This window comes from Propithecus coquereli, unplaced genomic scaffold, assembly GCF_000956105.1.
Source record: "Propithecus coquereli isolate 6110/MARCELLA unplaced genomic scaffold, Pcoq_1.0 Scaffold210, whole genome shotgun sequence".
NCBI classification, from domain to species: domain Eukaryota; kingdom Metazoa; phylum Chordata; class Mammalia; order Primates; family Indriidae; genus Propithecus; species Propithecus coquereli.
Window position 1 is genome coordinate 892,529 of NW_012146079.1, and position 19,734 is coordinate 912,262.

The 19,734-nt window shown below is 36.9% G+C and overlaps 1 protein-coding gene across 6 annotated transcripts in view; it reads right to left on the reverse strand.

The window, feature by feature from the left end:
- The window catches only part of RGS7 (regulator of G-protein signaling 7), a 446,139-nt gene that overhangs the window by 212,371 nt on the left and 214,034 nt on the right, over positions 1-19,734 (reverse strand). For 5 of the 6 annotated variants that reach the window (XM_012644352.1, XM_012644350.1, XM_012644349.1 and 2 more), the window contains one exon: positions 13,629-13,725. In XM_012644352.1, the coding sequence (XP_012499806.1) occupies positions 13,629-13,725 (97 nt within the window). Of the gene's footprint in view, positions 1-13,628; positions 13,726-15,973; positions 16,297-19,734 lie in introns of all 6 variants that reach the window. The other variant, XM_012644351.1, reaches the window with a different exon arrangement.

Consider the following 19,734-nt stretch of genomic DNA (forward strand, 5'->3'; position numbering starts at 1 on the left):
CCAAATCTGCGCCTACTCCAAGCCTCTGGAGATGGCAGTAAAGTCACTGATAATAATGGTAATAACTATAATAACGTTTCCATTTATTTCTCATCTTCTGTGTGCTACACACATCGGTTAGAAATAGTGAATTGTCCAGTGACACCACCATTGAAAAATAAGGATGAATCTCAAATATCTCATTTTTTTCTTGTTCATCTCTTGTGCATGTATTATCCATAGTTACTTAACACTGTTTGAACTATTTGTATTTTTAACACATGACTGGTAATAAGTTCTACCTTTTAATTACTTGGGCTATGTAAATTATTAGTATCTCTTTATATCCAAAAGCTTCATTTTCAAGGGATGCCCTTTCACTGAACCTTCTCAAGCTCTGTAAAGTCGGCCTTGAAGTTGGATAAAAAAATGACATAAAATAGCCCTAATTTAATATATGGGCCGAAGAGCCCTTGTGCATATGGTTTTGAAGACGAACAGGATAGTTTTTTGTTTCTGTCCGATATCCTCTCATGCTATACTGAAGACCTTACTCAAGACCTTGTGTGGTCTGATTGATCAAAAGAACACATTGGAACAATGGAACAGTGACTTTATGGTCTATTGGTGACCCTCTGGTCCCTTTCGTGGGCCTCAACTATTAGTGCTAAACCTGTCCTCCCAGAATTTGACTTTACATTATTTTTTATAAATGTATCACTTTCTATGTGGTTAAATTGGATCTTTCTTGATAACTTTCTGGACCTTCATATATCTCAGTGTTCTCATCTTTGAATTTTTTCCTTGTTGGCTTGGATTTTCACTTTTTAGTACAATTTGTCATCATTTGTAGTTCTGAAGATTCCAGATGCCTATAAAGATAACATTTCAATGCTAACTAAGATGAAATTCAACACCAGCTGGGATTCCCCAGACTTCCAGAAAGTTGTTTGTTTATGCCTGCACTGTGTTTTCTGTCTTTGATATTGCTCCTTAGCCATGCTAAAATAGTCCCAAACACTGCCATGTATAGTCTTTTTTTTTTTTTTTTTTTTTTTTTGTAAAAATGTATAAATGGTTTTTGGAAACACTAAGTAAAGTAGACAAATTTCCCCTTTTCCCAAAGTCTAAAAAGGAAGTTGCAATCTTAGTGAGGCTCGATATTTCTTCATAGAATCTTGGCTATGTGCTCGCATATTGTACAGATCCTGTTGGATTTCCATGTAGAGATGAGAGAACAAGTGGTTCATCTATATGATTCTTAAAGAGTCTTTTTCAGAGAGCTCCTTAAGGATAGAAATGCAGTATTCTGTAGGTACGGTGATACTTGTCACTGAAAATTTTTCATTTTTTGCCTATCGTTAATGATCTACTCTTGAGTTCTGTTTACAATCTTAAGTAGAACAATTCCTCTCCAGAGATTTATTTACAGCTTTTGGTCACACCGCAATAAAACAATTCAGCTGTGTTAGGAAGAGTCTTTCCTTTACTGGGTCCGTTACGGGGGAGAAGGCATGATGTTCTAAGCAAGGGATAATGTACTAGAACTAGTCCAGAAAGATCAGCACAGTTGTTAGAGAAAAGTCTTCTTTGTAGACTCTAATAGACATATTTATGTATTTGGATAAAATTTTCCTCTCTGGAATGGAGTTATTTGGAGAAAAAAAGAGTCCAGCTGAGTTTGAGAATATGTGTGTTTGCCTGAGATACTTGTGCAGAAAGAACTCAAGGGTATTATTGTGATTCACATAGTAATTCAATGGAGACCTCAGAAGTCTAATGTTTGATATTCCCATTCCAAAATTATCTCCAGTCCCAATAATATTCACTTAAAATATAAAACAGTAAATTCAGACGTTCAGAAAGCACTACATAGAAATGCCACCACGATCTACAGTTATCCAGAAAGAGAAAACAGCTCCTGGGCCTAGAACATATGGCTATAAAGAAAGCTAAAGTTAAAATCAAAGCATTTAGATATTCCTGAATTTGTACTGTTCCTTCAAACATTCTGGTGAAAATAACAAAAGTCAGAGCTTGATTTTCGTCTTGGTCATTGCAAATTTTTCCAGCCACATTTTAAAATAAATCATTTCTCTAAGTAGAATGGTGATTACAGGAGGCTGGAAGGGAACAGGGGCTGGGGGCGGGGAAAGATGAAGAGAAATTGGTTAATGGATAAAAAAATACAGTTAGATAGAAAAAGTAAGGTCTAGTATTTGATAGTACAATAGGGAAATTATAGTTAATAATGATTTATCATATATTTCAAAATAGCTAGAAGAAAATTATAAATGTTCCCAACACAAAGAAAAGGTAAATATTTGAGGTGATGGATATCCCAATTACCCCTGCTCATTACACACTGTACACATGTATCAAAATATCACATGTACCCTCAAAATATATACAACTATGATATATCAGTAAAAATAAAATAAAATAAATCATTTTTCTACATATACAGCGAGAATCCAATAAATAGCTAATTTTGTCACTTCCCAGGAGGATTTAGCTATTAGAAAGAGAATTATCTAGAACATATGCCAGAGAATCCAAGTGGCTGAGATTAAAATTTTTTACTATTTCTAACCACTTCATGGTGCTATTTTACCATAAGAAAAGAGTAGCAACCAAAAGGAGGTATAGAATCTTTCATAGCAAAGATAATTTAAGGATCTATTTGATTATCTGACATCTCAGCTTCTCCTCCTATTCCTCAGCTCGGTTGGCTAGTTATTAAGTGCAAGTTGTTTTATCACCCAGCTCTGTCGGAGAGGATGTGTCAAGAAGACAACAACGAAAGGACCAGCTTTTTGCAAATGTTCATGTCTCCTGCATATCTAGTTAATGTTTCTTGTTTTCTCCTAGAATTAATTGTTTTCAGAATTGAACTTTAAGAACTGCCAATATTTTTAGTATACTATTTTTCTTTCTCATGTCGCAAAAATTTTCTGTTCGTATTCTTGAATTTTCTTGGGGATTTTATAAAAGAAAAAGTATTACAAACATAATTTTATATTTTAGAATTGTTTTCAAAAGCAATCTAATTCTCTCTGAATTTCTGTAGAACCCAGGGTAGTCATTCCTCTGATGGATTGGGGCGGGGGGCGGTAGCAGGAAACCCTTACAGTAAGTTGTCAGGAGGAAACTTCCAAGACTCTAAGGAGTAAAGTCGAATAATACTCCTTAGAGTCTTGGAAGCCTCTTAGAACTATCTAGGTAGTCTTACAAGCTCCACAGAAAAATTTCCACTTTATTTATTCTTATCATCTTCAAATTGACTCCAAATGTAATTGGGTTGAGTCAGATAAGGTATCTTAAAAGTTGTTCTCAAAAACATTTAGGTACAGAATATGTGCTTAGTAAACTTGCAGTGGCTCAGTCCATTTTACCAAGCGTGTGCCTTTTACTTCTTACCCATATAGCTGCCCATATGTCAAGTTTAAGTCTATATTAATCATCTTTCTGTGACACTAGTAAATATTTGTACAACCCTTGGAAGAATAAGGGATTAAGAGGGAGGACATACGCAAATCATTACATTTAAAGCCAACTTAATTTTTAAGCTCATATACTGCCCAGTTTTCATATATATGGCTAAAAACAAGCCATCACAGAGAACTGTATACATTGTTAGAGGAACAAAATAATAAAATATGAATAATTATTTCATATCTAATAGTATGAAATATAATAGTTCCTATTTTTATGTTGATAAGGTCAATCAACATGTCACTAATTAGGGCTTCCTTTGTTAGCAAACTTGCTGAGAAGAAGAATAGAACACTCAGAAAAAATGGTTAGAATGGGGTCTAGAAAATTAAAGATGCTTTTCTGCACCCTAAGATGTAAGGCCAGCCACACTCAAGTGACATAAGGACTATTAGACAATTCTTTGACCACAAATTTTGCTCTTGCCAATTGGTGCTAAGCCATTTGTAAGACAGCGTGTTAAAAGTGACAAATTCAGATGAGGAATGGAAGTTAAGTTGCCATAAAAGAGTGGCAGAGACTCCACTCCTTAATTATCAGCATATCTATGATGACGAACCTTTTCAAGTTAATAAAAGATAAAAGGAAAAAATATATAAAACACAGGAATGGTTGAGTAGAACTTGCTATTAATTTTTGACCACTTTCTGCCCTATTAATAGTGCTTGGTGATCTGGAGCAGGTACCTGCCTTTTTGGCTCCTGAGAATTAGTTCAGTAAGTTCCATCTTCAAATGCATTCAATTATCTGGTTTAATAGGAGCCTTTTTATTTGATTTCTGCCAACAGGTGGTCCTACCGTCTTTTATGATGTCAGTGGGCTGCTTCACAAGCAGGTCAAATTTAAGTTTAATGAAAACTTAAATGAAAACTACACCATTTACAAGGAACTAAGAAGAGAATTCTGGTTTATTTTCATCTGTGGCTTACATTGGGAACACAGTAATTTCCTATCCAAGGAGAAAAATGGAACTCATCCAAGAGGTGAAGCCTATCTTCTCCATGCTAGAATAACAGAATTATTGAATGTCAAGAACATGAGAACACTGTGGAGCATCATGCCAGTAAATGTGTATCATTTTCAGCTAGGTTAATTTGAAGGGATTGGGGCAGCAGTGGTGGGTATTTCTAGAGAGTTTATCTGCGGTTTGGCCAAGCATTGTTTCTAACCTTATACATCACAAACACAGTGACAGCTTCTCCCTCACACTTTTTTACAGTGCACACAAAATGGCCCATTTTGAAAAAAGCAGACTAGTGTAAGGTTTGGACTTCATGTGCTGACTTACTCTCTTTGCTAAGATTCAAATACAACCACTAGAGCCCTATCCACTGAGTGCTAGATCTCAAGACACAGCATTGCATGATTTCCGGTCACTTACACAGGTCTTCAAGGTTCCCCAGAACATCTCCCCTTGAGCCCGTCTCCCTCGTTGCTGCAAGAGAACTCAGTCAAACAGTCCTGTCTTCCAGGACCGAAGAGCAAGCACATAGGAACCATGAACTCTTTCTCCCCCAAGTGTTTCTGTTCCTCAAAGGCCCATTATCTTCGGTTATCTGATTTTCCCATTCCACAAATAACTCCAAGAGGGCTCTCATCTACTCACTGGTATCAAATATTTGTGTTGCCAAATTCCCGTAAATTCCAAACACAGAGATCCAACAGTTTCCTGGACATCCCATACGATCCTTCCAGGTATGTTTGAAACTATATATCTAAAACTTATCATCCCTTCCCCATCACCCCTATGGAAAGAGAGAGAGAGAGAGGCGAGAGAGAGAGAGAGAATCTCCTGTGTTTCCCAGTGTATTTGTGAAAGGCATAGTGGTGTATTCATTCTCAAGCTGATAAATATGGGTGTCATTGTTGGCAATGCCTTTTCCCTTAAATCACCAGCTCTCTCACTCCCCCCAATCAATCCTGCCATTGAATTAGCATGAAATCCTTTCTAAGTCCTCAAAGTCTCCTACACATCCTATTTTTTCTTAAATCCCACTGGCCTGCCTTGAAGTCAGTCCCTCATCATCTCTGCTCTAGATTACAAGCACGGTCGCCAGAGCCTTATCTCCCTCTTTTCTCTACAAACTGATATTTATTTTCTAAATTTTTCTAGAGAAATGTTTTAAAAAAATGAATAATCCTATTTCCCTCCTTAAAATTTGTCAATTGCTCTTTATTCTTTTCAGAATACAATTCTAATTTCTCAAGATTCTAACTACTGTCTTCTGCCTTCCTCTCTAGACTCTACCTGCACTCTCCAAATGCCTCATCTTTGTACAAAGCTCACTCTGCAATATTCAAAGTGCCCAGAGCTCACCACGCTCTTTCACACCTTCCAGTTGTTGCACAAGTGCTCTCCTTTTGTTTAGCTGAGTCTAACTCATGCTTTACCATGTCACCTTCCCTAAGAAATGTCTCTGACCCCAGGAGTCCAGGTGAGATTCCACACTGTAGCACTCTGGCTTTACCTCTATTATGCAAATTATCTCACTTTGTTCATTTGTCTATCTCCTCACTAGAGAGTGATCCCCTCAAGGACAGAAAACATGTCTTACTATTCTGTATCTCCAGGCCTGACAAAATGCTCACATGCAGCATGGCACTCAATGTATGTTTAATTTATTATGAACAAACAGGATTCTACAGATCCCGTGGAACAGCCAGCTTTGGGTACCCATTTTAAAGAAATCAAAAAATTAATATTTATTTTGTTTGTATAACTTATATTGTGAATAAAATAATTTCAGAGAAATTTCTTTTCACTTGAACACAATTTAAAGCATAAAAAATTAACAAAAGGTTTTCAATAATTCAAATAATTTACATATGTTGACAAAGGCACACAGTCACAAAAGTGGAACTACTTTGCAAATCCATATGAATGCAAATATTCCCTCTAAAAAGTACAATTATTATTTACTCATGTAACAAATATTCAATGAACATCTCCTACATTTGATGCTGTGTTTAGTGCTGGGGTTACAAGAGTGACCTACAAAATACTACATTAATGAGTTTACAATTATACAATGGACTTAAGTACTCTGAAAAAAAAAAAAAAAGAATGTGGTTTTATGAGAACATATAAGAGAGCAAACTGGCTTAGACCTAAGGCAAGTGGGTCTAAACTGGGCAAAGGGGAAAAGGAGGGAAAGTATTTCAGAGAAAAAAGCACAGCAGTAAAAAGCCCCCTTGGCAAGACTGAGCTTGATACAAGAGGGAACTGAAAACTGACCCTCTGGCTGGAACCTAGAGAGCAAGAGGAGAGTGCTATGAGACGAGGTCTGAGAGGCAGGCAGGGATGTGACCACACCACTGCTTAAGAGTGAAGGGGATTGGAACAGGCCACCACAAAACATACCATTTTGGCATATTGATTATTTTGAGGCAAAGGCAATTGAGAAACAGAAGATGCAGGAAGGGCTCTCTGCCTTCCTCCTTTCTGCATAAATGCAGGGCATAAATTTCATGTGAGAAAGGTGCCCTTCTGGTAAGAGGAAGAGGAGAATATCTTACCATCTAAGAAAATGAAGCCCATATCAGTCTGCATAAACAAATCTGACTAAAATTATCCTTATCTTCCATTAGTTTCCCTCATATATTTCCTGGTTACTTATCCCACAGTTTACTGCTTCTAGAAGCCCAAACGCTTTTCTTTTTTCTAGCCTTCTCCACAATTTATCACCTTGTGTTAAAACGGTATATAAGCCCCCAAGTCTAACCATTTCTTTGGAGTTTTCACTTCTTTTCTAAGAAGCATCCCCCATGTCACATAAAAATATTAACATCAAAGAAAATGTATATGCTTTTCTCCTGTTACTCTACCTTTTGTTATCTTAATTAGTAGGACCCACAAACAGATCATAAGAGGGTAGAGGAAACATTTTTCTCCTCCTACCGCAGCCTTGTTAAGGATTTTGGTCTTAATCTGAAAATGGGAGAAGGATTTTAATTAGTCAGATCTGCAACATGAAAATACCAGTATGGGTTCCCTTTGGAGAAAGAGGGGATGAAGTATAGGGTGGATGTGAAGACCAGTTAGGAGAAGATGTGAGAGTTCAGGTGAGTGAAGATGATACGTTGGACTAGAGCAATACAAGGGTAGATGGTTACAGGCCAAGATATTTGATGACTACTTAGAAGAAAAAATTAACAGCACTTGTGGATGGAATAGATATGAGAAGAGGGGGCTATAGAAATAGTAAGTCAAGGTGGCTCCAGCATGTCTGGCACATGCGGTATTTACTGAGACAGAGAGCAGGGACAGGACTGAGAATAATTCTATAAATTTCATTTTGGACAATCTGAGTTTGAGGCTTCTTCAAGTTATTCAAGTGGAAACATAGTATAGGAAGTTGGCTTTACTGGAGTTCAAAGAGAAGGTCTTAACTAGAGATATACATTAGGAAGGGTGCATGAGATTTATGATTAAAAGCCATAAGCATGGATGACATTGCCTTGGGAAGGAAAATAGAGAGAAATTTTCAATGACGGGTTGCTACTCCAATTACCTTGGGAATAGCCTAGTCTATCATGTTTTCTTCTATTAATCCTTTGCTGGGATCTCTGAATTATAGAATTTATATGGAAAGGAAACTTGGAGATCAACAGGTCTAATCTCCAAATTTTGGAGGTGAAGAAATGGCAGTGGGTTACTCAAGGCCATGCTGCTCCTTAGAGGCAAAACTGAGACAAAAGCTCAGCTCTTTGTGATGAGTACTCCAAAGGGTTTCCATCTGGACTGGGGACATGTTGGGAGGTGAACGTTAGAGTCCCTAGTGCCCAGAATCCTACAAGTTCTGGTATGTGTGTGTTTGTCATGATGAAATGACACAGGCACGTCGTGCAAAGGACAATACACATATGGGAAACTCACAACGGTGCTGAGAATGGGGCTAGGATTTCGAATTGGACCCATTGTGGTTTAAATATTAGTAAACTGGGCAAAATTGAGCCAAAAGCTTGAAATCTCGGACCCTTTATTTCCTTCTCTATGAAATGGAGATGAACAATAAATACCTTGCAGTGCTATAAGGAATAAAACTAGTGTATTGACAGCCACTAACTACATAGCAGGTTCTCAAATTACTAGCTAATATTTTCCTCCAAAGTAATGAAGTAAAAATAGATGCTATCAAAATAACAAAAGTTTATTATTAAAAAAATTCAAGGGCTCATTGAAACTATTTTGAAACATTACATATTGTTTAAAATATTGAAAAGACAGTTATTCCTCTCATCAGGATATAAAGACTATTCATTATATGTTGCATTACATCTAAAGTCTAAAAAACATCTATGATTCTGAATCAAAGTTCCATATCCAAATAATATTCAATATTAATGTAATGTAATATATTTTCTAGAAATAAAGCACAAAATAAACCCCTCTCACTATTTCTCCATCTTGTTAAACAAGTGAAAACCTATGTTGTAAGTTTTAGTTCATTCCAGTATGCGTATAGCCAAGGCAAGTGGTATAGTTGTAAGATACAATCAAAATGGACCAAATATCCTTTAAAATGTAAAATTATTTCCTCTTTTATTCATAAACTTTTGTACTCCATCTAGATTTAGATCTCTGTTCTGCTAAAATTCAGAATTTAAATACAAAGGATTTTGAGCTGATATGAGTGTCATAGTTGGCTTTACCAAAGATTTTAAGATGAGAGAATGAATAAACATTGTAAGTCACAGGATATGAATTCTGGGGAAATAGCCATCATGCAAGAATAGGACTTATGGGATTCATTTAAAAAAAAATCTTCAGCAAAATCTTCAAATATATTTTTAGCTTTATAGTTATTTTTCCCAATTTGAAGATACAATTATATAAAAATTGCATGGGAGTTTTATGAAACTCCCAAGAAGTAATATTTGAACATAATCTTTTATTTTATATTGTGATGGAGCGCTTCAGTTCAAAGCCAACATGTAGCCTTACTTGAATGGAGGATTCTGGGCAAAAACCACTCCTTAACACACAGTAGACAGTTCTCCAATACTTCTTCAGGACTGCTCCATATCTACCTCCAAAATATGACTTTAAGCAATTTTACAATATTAATGCCCCCTATGCTAAATTAAAACAACAACAGCTGCAATAAAAGATAGACCAAAAAACAATTAGAAGACGAAGGAAGGTAAATATGTCAGTTATGAATCAGATCAGAAACAAAACAAATGAAACATTAAATTTATCAATGAACTTCCTGGCAACTAGAGAAAAAAGGCAAAGAAAAATATAGGTTATACATTTCTTATTATTTTAAAAAAGGAAAAAGTCAAATTAATCTTCAAAGACAAAATTTTCTTAGTAGTTTATTATAGAATAAATTTATTTCATTGATCTCATTGGAAACTTAGAAAACATATAGTAAGTATCTTTGACACAACTTTGCAAATTTACACAATAATATGCAAATAATTGTGTATCGACCTACTGTAAAGGCTTTGATACCATTATACCCAAACCTCATAAAAGTATCTCTTTCAGTAGTTAAAGGCATATAATTCTGGTTCTTTGTCACAGATCACATTACAAAATGATAGCAGTTAAACAGCTCTGCTCCTATAACTGACCTTTTTTAACCTCTGCTAACAGAACTCACCTTGGTCCATCATATCAGTTGAACACTTAGCGCCAACTTACATGTAATCTATTTCCACACTAAAATTAAAATATTAGCCCTCAAAACCCAGTATAGTAACTGGAACATAATGGGTATTTGATCAATGATCATTGAATTGGATAAAAAACATAAAGGAAAATATAGTTAGAAAATATTGTCATCTAAGACTAACAGATGTCAATCCCATTATTTTAAAAATCAGTTGAAAAATACATATTCCTTGGTCCATCCGAGTCCTGATGAATTAGAATACCTACAGTTTGAGTTTGGAAATCTGCATTCCTAAAAACCTCCCCATTGCAGCCATGCTCCAGGGCAACATTTGACACAGCCCAAAATGTCAATTCCCCTTTTAGGCATTTTTATGTACACTCATTTTTTAATTTATACTCGTTTTTTTGTTTTGTTTTGTTTCTTTGCCGCTGTAAGGACTTTGTGGCTAATACATGTACTTTGGGGGATGACTCCTGGATATAATTTGAAGAAATGCTGATGTTTGAACTAGCAAAGGGAAGTGGAGACCACAGCAAAACAAAAGGTAGGTGTTTTATGGTGGAGGCCTGCAAGAGATGCGGAAACAGGAAGGAAGTTTGTGTAGATTACAGGACTGTGCCCCTATAACTGCATTACTTTATTTTATTTTATTTTAATTGACAAATGATAATTATACTTATTCATGGGGTACCTAGTGATGTTTGGATACATATAATATATAGTTATCAGATCAGGGTAATTAGCATTTCCATCATCTCAAACATTTATTATTTCTTTGTGTTGGGAATGCTTAATATCCTCCTTCTAGGTATTTGAAACTGTTTAATGTATTATTGTTAACTGTAGTCATTCTACAGTGGCATAGAACATTAGAACTTATTTCCCCATCCGGCTGTAATTTTGTATCCTTTCACACATCTCTCCCTGTAAATTTCCAGGTGATATTGATAGTATCGGTCCATAGAAGTATCAAGGTTTTAGGGAGCATGAATGGGTGACCTGAGAAAGTTAGGGTAACAATATTTGAGATCCCTCCTTCCCTGCAGAACAGTCCATAGCATCACAGTACCCTCCTCTCGCACACACAGGTCTTCATCACAGGCGGTTTCTGATTCTACTACGGGTGATGAAGTGAGCAGATCCCTTATTTAACTGGTATTAACAGCTATGCAGTAGAACACGATGCAGGCCTGGGGAGGGGAGAAAGAAGCAGAAAGAGCCAGGAAAGGGAAGGGCATGTAGCAAGTTGGGCCACAAAGGACAGAGGAATTAACAATCCCCAAGAAATATCTGGGGAGAAAAATTACTGGAAAAAACTGAAAACTTCCAGTAAAGTGGATGGGGCCGAAGAACATTATAATTTGGGGATTTTAATATAAAGAGGCTGATAAATACCAGACATAATACCAAACACAGCAATTAAATCTCTGGCAAAGCATCTAATTGAACCTGTGAGGCAGAGAGCTCATGAAAAGTTTCTAGGGAACAGAAAATGATAATTTGAACCTAATCACAGTAATATGAAAAATGTCACTGATATTCTCTTTATGTAACAGCTACCACTGTTGTTTTATGTCAGTGAACACTAAAACAATTATCAGAGATTTCAAGGTTCTTTCTCAATCTATATGTCCAATCTCATTTTTAAATTAAAATCTTAATGTTGTCAACCACGAGTTCTTTCCACAGGTTGTTGTTGAGGTATTGCTCTCTGAAGAACGCAATCAAAAACTTCAGACTCCAACAGAGTAGATAACTCAAATCTGCAGCCCAGCTTAAATCTGATGGGCAAACTTTTTTGTTTAGTCTATAATTTTCATACACATTCCTGAATTGGAATCTGTTAGATAGGCCATGCACGGTTGAACTGCTCACTGGTCCCAGTGCAGTTAGGCAACTTACTGCATTTATCTGCTTGTATTCTGAAAGAGACAAGTTCATCCCTTTTACTGGCTCATGAAAATATTAGCTACATTTTCATATTTATTTTTACATGCACAGTTAACTCGCTGAGCTCTTGTACAAAGGGAGCTTATGGTTTACCTGGGGATATAGGATATAGACAAAAATAACTTTTAAGACAAAGTGGAGCATAATAACTGTTATAAGAGAGGGAAAAACCAAGGTCTTTGAGAGCACAGAGTTAAGAAGTTCAGGACAGTTTCCCCCAAAGAGCTCTCTGAGCTGACAGTTGAAGAATGGGTGGAATTTAACAGTCAGGATGGCCTGGAGGGGGGAAGGTGAGGAGAGAAGACACGGAACGAAGCCACAGATGTGGAAAGTATCGAGCATTACTAAGGAAGAGCAAGAAACTGGAACAAAGGGGACATGAGAGGGAGTAACAGGGAGAAAGGAGGACACATTCTATTAGAGCAAAATGTCATTCATTCTATGGTAGCTCTCACCTGCTCCAAGCTCCCTCTCTCCTCTCTGACAGCAATGCAGCTCTCAAACTCCAGCATCAGGGCCGGCTTCCTTGCTATTCCGATGCTGGTCCTTACCCTCTTCCCAAGGTTGGAGGCCTCCTGATCGTGGGTCTCCCCTTGATCCCAGTTCACAAGGAGGAATCCCACAAGCCTTGTGCAGGATGCCCGTCCAGCACCCTCCTTCCCCACGCCCAGCAGCGGCTTCCTCATTCTTATTACTCTCAGGTGAGGCTCTGGGCCACCTCGTCTCACCTGGCCATGCCGCATGGAGTCAGGGCGCAGATTTTTAACCCTTTCCTCTTCATTTTGCCTTGGGTTTCTCTAGTCACATCCAATCAAACCTGTGGACTTTCCCTATTTCTGATAATGATTTCTTTATCTCTCATTCTCCCCATTGTAAAACAAACCAACAAAAAATAAGATCCATGGGGCTGAGTCCTCTTTTATTCTGCATGCCCAGTTACTCACCAAATCCTCATGGTCTGTCCTCTCTATGCCTTCAGCTTTGGATATCAGAACCTCGGCACCCAAACTATTCCTGCGAGAGCCTTACCCCCATCAGAGTGGCCGCATCCCTTACTGAATGCCAGTTTATCCCGAGTGCTTTCATCACCACATCCCCTGCCCAAAATTTTAAATGACTCCATATTTCCCCACAGATCAGAATTAGACTCAAAGACCCTCAAAATCTGACCCAACTCTGTTTGTCCCTGTAGGAACCCTCTCCTGACTCCTCATCAGTCAGGAAAAAAATAATGATTTTCTTCACCTTCCTAACTTCCATAGATAACCTACATAACATTGCTTTATATTTCTTTATTTATTTTAGTATCATTTTCTGTTATTTCACATTTGTTCATTCTACCCTTACAAACTAACTTAGAGAAGGGTCGTGATTTTTGGTGTTTGGGTTTGTTTGTTTGTTTGTTTTACTGTCATTTCAAGTGTCTCACATGAAGATGAGCACACCAGGGGCATTTTGTAAGCAGTTATTGAACAATGGGTTAGAGAGAAAGTTTCAATGGTGAACGGTTGGAATTGGTTTCAAATAGCTACGTGAAAGCTGTTGGAGAGAGTAGAGCTATGCTCCGTGCAGACTTACCAGAGAAGACGCTAGGTATCTTGGAGAGAAAGCTTTTGACAGTACGAATGGGAATTCCATTCTTTTCATCTTGCATACGTGCTATGACGTCTTCCATCTAAACAATAATAAAATAATTAAAACTTTTACAAAGTTGAACTTTTTGATAAAAATCAGCTGTCATAACAATTTTGTATTCTAGTTTTGCCCAACTAAGAATAATGCCATATTCTTGCCTTTCTAGACTTTGCCACATTAATTATTTAAATTGCATTAACAGAATATGAAGGAAACAGCAAGAAAAATGACCATTTTAGGATCCATTAAGCTACTAATAGGAATTTTGTGCTTTGAATGTTGCCTTTCTCCTGGTTTCACATACTTTAGTTATAAATATTGAGATGAAAAAGTGTTTATTTTTAAAGTTGTGAGAAACCATTGTCATAGCAAATTCCTGCTTCCTTAATGTTATCTCTACTGGACTCAGTGCAGAATAAAGTAGAAGCCTAAAAAGATCTGTTTAGACTTTCTCTTTAAGCAAAAGAGTTTCTATGATTTAGTTTAACACTAAAGTTCTAAATCCTACCTCTTGCCCAGGCACTTACTAAAGTGTGATATAGACCAAACACACACACACACACACACACACACACACACACACACACACACTAAAATGAATGTGACACCATGGCCTTCTACCCATTTAGCAGATTCCACTCTTTCTTTCAATCCTGTTAGTACACTCTCTTTTTCTTTTGCAAATTGTTCAATTGTAAAGGGCTGTCTTTACAAAATCTAATGTGGAATTTCATTATGAATAATATTCATTCAAATCATGGCCTCAGACTTTCTCTAAACCTAGGAGATGCACATACACAAAGGCATACACAAGCTGTGGTGTGGAACTCAAAATCCATTTATCCATTTATTCATTCCACAGTCACTGATCACTGACTCTAGGCCAGACTTACCACTGGGCACTGTGGATATAAAAATGAATATAGTACAGCTCCTACTCTCAAAAAATTCACAGTGAAAACCAAGGTGAAATTTGAGTAAAGTTTGTAGTTCAGTTAAAAATGTTGCACCAATTCAATTTCTTATTTTGATAATTATGCCACAGTTAGGTAAAATGTTTACATTCGGGAGCTGAGTAAAGGACAGATGGGAATTCTCCATCATTTCCACATCATTTCTCTAAGTCCCAAATGATTTCAAAATAAAAAGTTGAAAGAAAGCACAGTCTAAACTTCACATCAATGAATTATCAAATTCCCATCAATATAGCTTCAGAATGGTTTTCAACTAAGTAATCTAATTTGCTTGGATAAGTATCATCAGATTTATTAACATGACAAATAATTGGGGATATGGGAACAACAGGTTTTAAAGTGAGACAGGTCTGTATTTGAGTCTCAGCTCTTCTAATTATTATCCAAGCAAGTTAAATAACCTCTCTAAGGCTCAGTTCCTGATCCATAAAGTGGTGATAACGATACTTATAATTCCCTCACAAAGTTCTTCATGGGATTGTGTTGGTGCTGGGTGAGGTAACGTATTTTAATGTTGAATGATACAACATATATAAAGCCTGGTACATAGATAGGACAATAAATATTGGACTAAAAATGTGCACACACACCCCTGATATTTGGGGATGCTTATGTTCTATCTTCATGTTTCTTTTCATGTGGAAGGAGCGCCACTACCCTAATCTTCCTGCCTCTTTCTGCCCCCTAACTTACTCCAGGGGAGCAGGCTGACTTATCAGATGGAAGAGTTAGGAAGGAGAAATTGGTCTATAAGGTCCTTCCCTCTTCTCCTGGCTGGAAGCCCACGTCCCACTCTGCTGATACAGAGGCCTGCCCTAGTGGGCCAGCAAATCGGTCCAGGACGAGGTTTCAGGATTAAAGCTTACTTGTGCACAAACACTCTTCAAGAGTAGCTTTGCTAGCAATCAAGGTGGTTTTGTGACCCCTTCGTGTCTTTCACTTTGGTAGTGGTTCTCACTTGGTTCAAAATTCAAGCATGAAAGGAAGATGTTTTTTTTTTATCAGGTCTCCAAAAGACCCCAACATTAACCAGATATCCTACTTATTCTCATGTAATGAAGCCATCTCATCAGAGTATAGACATGATAATAGACACACTCTTGTGACGTTTTATTTCATTGGTATTTGCTCCTGACTGACCTGACATGGTGCTCAGAAATGCAAAATAAGCTGCTTTGCCTTACCTAGTAGCAGCCTCTAAGCCCTTGTATTATCTGCTTAATGGTTTAAACCAGGCCGGATTAGACAGACATGGAAACCTCTCAGACTCCCTGCTTTAATTGTCTCAGCACCTAGGGTTGTGGGAACAGTCACCTCTGGTTAGGGGCTGAATTAAGGCTCATAGCTATGAGTAGGGGCATTTTCTCTGTAAAGTCACAACTAATCTCAGTTCCTTGGATCCCAAAGGAGTGAGACTAGGAGGCTGGGAATTGAAAGCGACTTCTGTGCTTGTATTTCAAAACCTTCCATTTTTCTGAGCCATCATTTAAAATTTTCCTATTTTTCAATAGGGAAAAAAATCTAAACTCCAAGTAAAAATAGGATTTATGTTCTAGACTGAAAATGTGATCATGGAAATATATTCAGCTGTTTTTGTCTTTATTCAGATATGATTTATCCATGAACTTTGCCATGGCCTAGAATGAAAACAAAACAAAGCAAAACAAAACAATAACAACAGAAGCAAAGGCAAAGGCAAAAAAAAAAAAAACAACAACCTGGTTTCTAAAAACTAAAATCAGTCCCAAAGGCCACGTATAAAAAACACATCCATCTTATCTACTGAAGGTCCCTCAGGCATTCACTCAGAGTCTATCAATTTTTATAGTAAGCACAGCTTGAACGTGCTTGATTATCTGTGTTCCTCTATTAGCAATAACAACTGAATAAGAAGGAGAATGCTAAAAGCAGGCAAAATAATAGAACTTACTAGGCAGCAAGAGGTATGAGAGACTGTAAGCAGTAACACTAATAAATATTAAAACTCCATGGGACAAAAGACTCCAGTACCTCAAGAATTGAGACAGAGACAGAGCAGGGACCCCTCCTGGTAACCTGCTGGGTAACCCACTCACTCAACTTCCAAGCATGGAATTAAAGAAAAAATTTTGAGTGCCTTCAAGGGAAATTCCAGATACCTAGCTAAGCCTGCAACCAGCACTTAGAGAAGTAAATGAACATAAGCTGCTAAGCAAGAAGATAATAATAACTTAAACAATGGTCACCCAAATAAGTTAGAGTCACAAGATGTTTGGTTCCCTACAGAAACTAAAGATAACATCTTGACGTGTCCTTGAGTTGTTTTTCAGAAACGAAGACCTCCAGCAGATGGAAAATGCTGACTGCTGTCACATAGACCTCTGGACACCTGGGAACAGAAAATGGATAAGGAAGTTCCAGAATCCCCCAACCCTTAACCCACTTTGGAAATCCTTTCACCCCTCCCTTTATAAACCCTTAGCTGCCCATTCTTCTTGCTTGGTGCCCTGCAATAAATGCTGTTTTCCCTCTTGATGCAAATCCTGGTGTCAGTATTTGTCTTTGCTATGACAACAAGAAGTTAGAAGCACTGATCTATAATGATTTCTTCTAGCTACAAAATTGTTGGAGTCTGGAAATAATCATCAATGTTCAGAAGTGGGTAAGTTTCCTCACTAAGTCAAAGAGCCAATTCCCTATCATAGACAAATTGATGAGGCTATTAAATTGAACAGGGCCTTTTACAAGTATATTTGCTTCCAACTGTCAGCACATTTTAATTTTAATGCAAATCTTGGAGTTATTAAGAGCATGCATTTAGACTAGTCAGATTTGAGTTTGAATCCTGGCTGTGCTACTTACAAACTATATGAACAGGTAAGTTAGTTTATCACTCTAAGATTGAGTTTCATCATCTGAAAAATTGAGATATTAATAATAGTATATATCTTTGTCAAGGGTGAGAATTATCATAGTGAAACAATACTAATTAGATGTTTACCATAATGCCACCATCACCACCATCACAACCATAACCACCACCACCATCATCATCATCATCATCATCATCATAGACATGATTTCTTCTCTCATCACTATGCTAGGAAGCCACAGACCCTTTTTCTCTTACAATTCAGCTGGCAAAGACAATTGTATTCAAGTGCAAACTATTTATTAGAAACAATAAATTGTCCAGCACTAAGTAAACAAAGATATCTATGGATAAGCTCCAGCTTCTTTTACTTGTAGAAGACTGAATTTATGTTGGCCCCTGAAAGACAGGGGATTTGATTAGAAGAAACATCAGGGAAAATATTTGTGCGTGTAAGCAAAGACGATAAGCTATGAAAAAATCATATTTAGAAGAAAGGGGGAAATGAGATTGCATCCTGTTTTGACAAAACGAAAATGTCTCTCTTCTCATATTTTCTTGATGAATTTGCCTTTTGAAATTCTTTAGAAGAACAAAGAATTGAATTGAACTGAGTACTCTTAGCAGCACTTAATCTTTTTTTCTATGCAAAGTGATTCACTATGTGTGATACAAGTAAAATAATCGTCTTTTGCAAAGTACTTTTAAGAATATCTATGGCTCGACTCATTGAAAACTATTTTATACCTGTATTATAGAATGCTTCACATTTATTAACTGGTATAACTATTTGTTTTCCCTTGGAAGTGAACTTCTTGAAGAAAGAACTCTTACCCTACTCATCTTTCTAGTGCCAATATATCAAATGCCTGGCCCATAATGGAGACTCAATAAAAAATGGGAGGCTTGAGGGGGCTGCTCAATTTTTAAGGCACATGTTTGCCTTTTCCGAGAGACCTAAAACAAAAGTAAAAGTTGAATTAAAGATTTAGTTTTAAGATGTTTAAAATGCTTCTTTCCTTTTTATCTAACTTTTGGCCAAAAATTATGGTATCAGAGTCAGAAATACTGGAACAGAATAGCCCAAGGTACTGTAGATTAAAATAACTCATTCTTTCTGCTCTATTTAATGCAGGGATTCTTCAGCTTACTTATTAGAGGTATTTCCTCCTTCAATGCATAAGAGTAAATTAGTGGCTGTTTATGAGGCTGTTTTCTTGCTCGTAGATGTAACACTTAAGTGCATTGTAATGTGCAGGCTCGCAACATGAAAGGCACTACTGAACTTCAACACCCTGCTCTTTTTCCAGGAATTCATAATTAGCCTTTCTGTTGGAATAGTTTAAATGTCACTTCAGGGCTTGTGATGTATTTCAAACCCTGCTTAGGTTAAACAGTCCCTGCCTGCACAGTTGGCGGAATGAAAGAGGGAGCACGTTCTGCAGGTCCATCTTCTTTGAAGAGGGTTACTAATTATTCGAAAGGGGCTGCCAGACACGGTTCCCACATACTGATGAAACAAAATCACTGCCTTGAAACCTTTCCAGTTCTTTAATGTTCTAAACAACAATGGGAGTTTAATTAAATTTACTTGTAGCTGTATTGGCCAGAACTTCACCGCAATATCATTATTATTGATTTCATTAAGCCAATAGCTTTACAGAGACACCTTGACTGTAGGCGAAACATTTGTAGGAAGTAAAGCAAAAACATTTTGTACCCTGTAGTTCTGAAAGAGAAATGAATCAATCAAAATTTGAAAGGAAGTTTTCCTTCTTCGTGTTGTACCCCACCATTAAGCATAGGCATTTGGAGATATAAATGAGAGACTAAATGGGCATATTGAATGGGTTTTTTCCTATGTGCACACACTTTCAAATTATTGCATGTACCATCATTTTATAAGTGCTAGCTATGAAAATGAGAGAAATGATCACTAAAGTGCTTCTTGGATTTCTTGGGCAATTACATGGTGGCAGATATTTCATAATTTAAATCTGCCTATAATTCTTTTCCCTTCAGGAAGCCTTTCTAAGGAAGAAAATGATTGGCACTTCTGAATTCAGCAGTGAAAGCAGAGAAAGTAGATATGCTCTCTAATGAAAGTTAAATAAGAATAATGAGATTAAAATCTGCAACACAAACTGTTTTCTGCTACAATAATTCAATTAAAGCTGCTTCTAATTGATATGATTTTCTTCCACATTACAGTTGATGGCAGTCA